This window comes from Vipera ursinii (genome assembly GCF_947247035.1).
Source record: "Vipera ursinii genome assembly, chromosome: 1".
Classification (NCBI taxonomy): Eukaryota; Metazoa; Chordata; class Lepidosauria; order Squamata; family Viperidae; genus Vipera; species Vipera ursinii.
In genome coordinates, this window is record NC_139512.1 from 286698499 (window position 1) to 286704498 (window position 6000).

The 6000-nt window shown below is 37.9% G+C and overlaps 1 protein-coding gene across 1 annotated transcript in view; it reads right to left on the bottom strand.

Annotated features, from left to right (window-relative positions):
* The window catches only part of HEATR1 (HEAT repeat containing 1), a 46020-nt gene extending 40230 nt beyond the window's left edge, over positions 1 to 5790 (bottom strand). The window contains exons 1-6 of the mRNA XM_083375383.1: positions 5555 to 5790; positions 4617 to 4770; positions 3173 to 3389; positions 2466 to 2607; positions 1410 to 1511; positions 436 to 576 (exon numbers count right to left, since the gene is read on the bottom strand). Coding sequence (XP_083231509.1) covers positions 436 to 576; positions 1410 to 1511; positions 2466 to 2607; positions 3173 to 3389; positions 4617 to 4758 — 744 coding nt within the window. The 5' untranslated portion in view covers positions 4759 to 4770; positions 5555 to 5790. The remainder of the gene's footprint in view (positions 1 to 435; positions 577 to 1409; positions 1512 to 2465; positions 2608 to 3172; positions 3390 to 4616; positions 4771 to 5554) is intronic.
* Between the last annotated feature and the right edge of the window lie 210 nt (positions 5791 to 6000).

The following is a 6000-nucleotide window of genomic DNA, read 5'->3' on the forward strand; positions in this document are numbered from 1 at the left end:
TTTTGCTTCTCTTTCAACAAGCAAAAATATGACAAAAATTGTGGCTTATGATTTTGTGGTTTAAGCCAGAGTTCCTGGTCACTCACAATTCTAAGGCAGAGCTGTGCTCATAAACTGGAGAAGCTAAGTGTACAACTTGTAATTAGATTTTTTAATTTCTACTCTGAGATTGTATTATATAAGCATATGCAATTCAAATATGAGGAAAACAGAAAATATTTACAGGAAACTAGTAACAGTTAATAAAGATTAGGAATTGTCATTGATCAAATCAGATGTTCAATTTCATGTCATAGTGCATCCTCTGCAAGCTGTGGAAACTTCAACAGCCCTTCCCCTCATGCCCAACATTCATTTGTTCTCATTCCCAAAAACATCTTGTAGCAACTGAAAGAGAAAGATTAACTGTTCCAAGGAAACTTGATGATCAGGTACCTTTTGGATATATGGAAGTAATCTGGAGACAAGGGTGTCTGTGACATTTGCTATGGCTCCAAGAGCAGACACAATTGTAGAAGCATAAAAAGTCAGCAGGACTCTCATCTGTGATGAACTCCCTGGGTATTGCGAAAAGACCTGGAGAAAAGAAAAAATAAATTTGGAATACAGATAGTGTAAATAGTGGCGAGGGAGGGAGGTCAAATCATACATTATTTTTATAAGTACAATAACTTTTCTCTATTCACACGTTGAGTTCATCCACCAGTGTGGTGTGATGGTAAACATGATGGGAGCATAAAAAGTGCAAGTTGTAGTCTGAGGACCCAGATTGTTGGGGGCAATAAGCTGACTTTGTAATAATGCCGCTTGGGGGGGCAAAAGCCCTAATAAGCAGGCATATACATAGAATGAAGGCTACTGCTAAGCTTGTAAGCCGCCCTGAGTCTTCGGAGAAGGGCGGGATATAAATGGAATTAAAATAAATAAATAAAATACTCTTAGATGTAGAAGCTTATTAGGTGACTTGGACCAGCTACTCTCTCTCAGCCAGTCTATCAAAAAAAGGGTTTTGCTATGGGGAAAATGGGAAGAAGGTACACTATGAATGCCACCTTGAGCTCCTATACAGGCAAGATAAAAATATAATCAACAATCACATGAGCAAGGGATATAGGTATATAGATATAGATATATAGATCCCATAAGAAGTACAAGGTGATGCAGTACAGAATTGTACCCGGTGGAATATGAATACATACAGGCAATATTACTGCATGTTTGAATGATGAATGCTACTTCTGTGTTTAAAGTTAGGAATTCAAAAGAGAAATAACCTCATGTAGGAGAGAAAAAAAATCATGCTGGCCTGGCTAAATATGTCTGTCTGTAGCTTGACAATTTAATAATTTTCAGGATGGCTTTATTCAGTATGTTAACAGACCAGCAGTGCATTGGAAGAGTTCACCAACCTTTACAGATTTAGTCACTAGGTTGCATAGGAAATCCATGAAACCCAAATCTTTGTGGCAGTGCGTAATCAAAGTTCCTCGTGCAAGAGGGACTCCTGGTTTCTATGAGTACGAGAGCCAAAAAGAAGAAAGATAAATAGATATGCGTTCCTCAACCTTAGCATGCTAACCCTAACCTTAGCATCTTTCAGATGGGCAAGTCTTCACATCTCAGAATTCCCCAGTCAGCATATGTTGGAGAATTCTGGGAGTTGAAGTCCACATATCTTGAAGTTGCTAAACTGAACTTGATAATCAATTTTCAAAACAGAGATAAAACACTGTCCATGATATTTAATTCAGAAATTCAAAGTTAATTTAAGCACATATATTTTCCAAACCAAAGTTATGTTTTTTCCACCTTTTACCCATAGATTCATATATTCAGAAATAATCCTATGCTTTTTATATGAAATTAGATATAATACCTTGCATTTATACATATTACTTTTTATTCCAAAAGTATTTACTCATACATTTTACTTCACATATAAATGTGCAATTCTATGCATATCAGAAGACAGAAAATCCAAAAATCAGTTTAAAGAAACCTCAGATTCAAAGTGCCAGTGGGTGGCTCACTTTTTCATTGTAACCTATCTCAAATAACTGCCATAATTTTTTATTTTACAGTGATATGTATCAGCATATACACTATGCTACTATAATCTGCTAAAACACAGTAATAATAATTACTAATAAATAATTCAGTCACAAATTAGAAATATAAGAATGTGAGAATATTTTTACTTGAAAAACTGTCGATTGAATGGCCAGCAATCATAAAACATTGAGAAAGCAAGATTCATAAAGCAGAAAACAAAACAAGAAAATATCTGTAAGAACAATGGTCCAAATCAGTAATTTCAAACTGATTTGTTCTAGTATACTTTGTATTTAAGTAAAATACCTAATAAACAAAAGAGACAGGCACACAAGTACAAATGCTTTACAGAAATACAATGCGCAACAACATTTTATATATATGGCTTCATATATTATCTTTCACTACTTTACCTGAATTGGATGCAACCAATGCCATTTATGAGTGGAGTCGCTAATTTTTAAAAGTTGGATAACTCGCACAAACAACTTTGTCTCATGGTAGGGCAATACACAGCCAATCAAGTTGTCTTGATTATACAAATGAATATGAAACCTAAATCAGAACACACAATTAGATAAAGTTATGATGTCAGATAATTATGGACCTAATATGATATAATCTATGATACTGAACTACTAAACCTTCATCTTTGCACTGGTATTTTTCTCCTTAAAATCCTTTAAAATAGTTCTGGAGCCCTGATAGGCTGATTTTGTTTTAAAATTTAGAGAAGTTGGTGAGTAGAGACAACTTGCCTTGTGAGAATTAAAACTAGGAGGATAGGTAGTCATTGGTGCGAAACACAGAGTATGTGATGTGCAAGAACATTTCAATTTAATAAATAGGAATGGGAAGATTAGAAAAGAAGAAATTTACACGAGGAGAAAAATACTTTGGAACCAATTTGGCTTGATGGAGAAAGGAAATGCTATTCTTAACTATCCCTCATGATGAAATATCACTAAATCCAAAAACTGGGCCATATACAATAGGTGTTTACAGTGGTTCCCAGTACTATTTCCCAAATCAACATACCCTGGGAATGCTCTGAGGGGCTTGAATCTATGGACATCCATGCAACAAGCAATAAGATATCAGAGAAGCATGAATAAATTACCTGTGAATCAGCCACTCAAGGCACTTCTGTGCTGGCTTAAGCATGAAATATGGAGACAAGTGTATCAGGAACAATGAAATATTTTCATCTAGCTGCTGGTTTACTGCTTTAGTTTGGACACTGCGTTCCAAACCTTTAGATATTTGACTGAAAAGGGTTGTCTCAAATATCTCAAAGGACGGATCAATCCCAATCAGCTCTTCCAGGCCAGTGCACCCTGTGAAAGTTGCCAAAATAGTTTTACCAATTAACAGTTTTTTTTATTCTAACAAATGAAGTTGTGTGGATGACATAATTCTAATGTCAAAGCATTAGTTGGAACCATGACATCTAACACATAAACTTAAAGAACTGCAGGTTGACATAACTAAGCTTACAAATCAGATCCTATTTAATTATCAAAATGCAGAACAATTCTAGAGCTGACCAAACTACTATTATATTAAATTTATAATTTTAATATACTAGGAACTTACCTATAAAGATTTAGCTCACATATATTTATTAATCTTAGTAGACGTTACTCATCTTCTCTGAAAACTAAGTATTTTTCAGTCAATAACCTTGTACAGACAAGCTTATTATAAATTGCTATATACAGAATGCAATATCTATTCATCAGACATATGAAGCATACTTGGCAAGGACTTAAGGCTAGTAAGTAACTATTAGACAGAAATTAGCAGTAACTAATTACTCAGAAAAAAGGATTTTCATTAGTGATTGTATTATAAGCAGGGCTTTTTTTCTCATAGAATGCTCAGAACGGAATTCCGGCACCTTTTTTGGATGAAACCTTGTAGGGTAGGCAAGGCGGGTTGTATGACATGTGTGAGTTCCGGCGCCTTTTTCTTTTACAAAAAAAGCACTGATTATAAGAGTATATGTTGTGCATACTTATTATACTAATAATGTATGCTATTGTAACAAAATTTTATTTTCCTTCTGTGGGTAGCAGTGTACATAATATTAAAGAAAATGAATTCTTATGGATTGATGTTATAGTATATAAGGATTGTAAAACAAGAATTTGAATAATCCCACTTAATCTTCTAATCATGAAAACGGAAAATGTTTGAAACTGAAGACATAATTTGTCCCACTCTCCTTTAAAGCAAATTTATTTCATTTTATCTATAATCCCCAAATTTTCATCAAGACAAGCATGTACATGTTGTGTGTGTATGCATGTGTATACATATATGATTTACTTATTTATATGCTTGAGTTAACCATAAAGGTCTGTGATTTCATGCTATTTTTATAAACATTCAGGAACATGCATCATTCATTTTTCTTTTAATTATTTCAAAACTGAATATCAAATAGAAGATTTTGCCCCTTCCAGAAGCCAGGGAAAGGAAGCATCAGTGGCAAATGAATAGAATGCTGGGCTACCAAAACCATACTTGGTAGTTGGCCATGTTTTTAAGGCCACACTTACCTATTGCAAAAAAAGTCTCTCTGTCAATATTGGCAGCTTCTTTACAATCAAAGAGCAATGAAGCTGCTTCACTTCTAGATAAGAGGCTGGGATCATTCTGAGGAAGCGCAAGGCGCTTCAGCTGATGTGCAAGGGATGTCATTGTTTCACGCTCCTGTGTTGAAAAGAAATCAATCAAAATATTTCACACATGCACTACAAGAGAACACCAGCATGATGAATTACCTACCAAAACAACTTACCTGCAACTTTATACCAGTTGAGTAGCAATAAAGTCATGGACATAATTAATTCAATGTTTGGTTACTAACAAGAACCCAACTGTCTGACTCCCAATACCAAACCAGACCACACAGACACACTACAGCACACACCTTAAGCCACCATCAAACGTGTCATCATAATTATAGGGCAGGGGTCTTCAAACCTGACCCTTTTATGACTTGTGGACTTCAACTCCCAGAATTCCTCAGCCAGGCTCGCTGGCTGAGCAATTCTGGGAGTTGAAGTCCACAAGTCATAAAAGGGCCAAGTTTGAAGACCCCTGTTATAGGGCATACCAAAACGTATCAATCTTAGCTCCACTAGATTGTACAGAGTACAAGAGGCAAGTACTCCATCACAATTCAACGAACGAGAACAACGCACTCTTAGGTATGCTATCCTGACAGAATTCAAAGCTCAGCTCAGTCCCTCGTGGAAGTCAGACAAGCTGCAATCCTCTTCAGCCACCCGACCGTCTCTGTAATAAGATGGAAGGGCGGCAAGCGAGTTTAGCGGTGTATGTGTGTGTGTGTGTGGGGGGGGGATTTATGCCACACTCTCGGCTACCCCCTCCCACCGGAAAGGTGGCGTCCACCCCTTGCAGGGAGCCCGCGCAGCGCAAGCCTAGACCGATGCAGCTTGCACGCTCTCAGGGACCGCGCACAAAGATCTACCTGGCGCGGCGTCCAGGCAGAGACCGTGGAGGTGGATTCGCTGCCAGTCCAAGCAGCAGTTCCGGAAGGATGAACGCGTGTGAAGCTGGGAAACCACTACAAATGCCAGGGATCAGAGCAGAGCTACGATCTACCACGTGCGCGTCCACGATCAACTGACGGCACGCATCTCCGATCCCCTCCGTCGAGCGGTAAAACCCACTTCGCTTCTTCCCACGTGGGTAGGAGGCTTGCTAAACATTTTCCCCCTTGACCCGGAAGTGTAAGGCCAGCACGAGCATTTCCGTTTTGGTGCGGTAGGAACAGGGGGCGTCCCCGCGATTTCCTTTCTTTGATCGCTGCTCTCGGCTGCCCCCGTGAGGTGTCGCTTTGATATGCACAGAGCCTTCTGGCTGGAGAATTCTGGGCATGGAAGTCAACAGATCTTAAAAGTTGCCAAGGTTGAG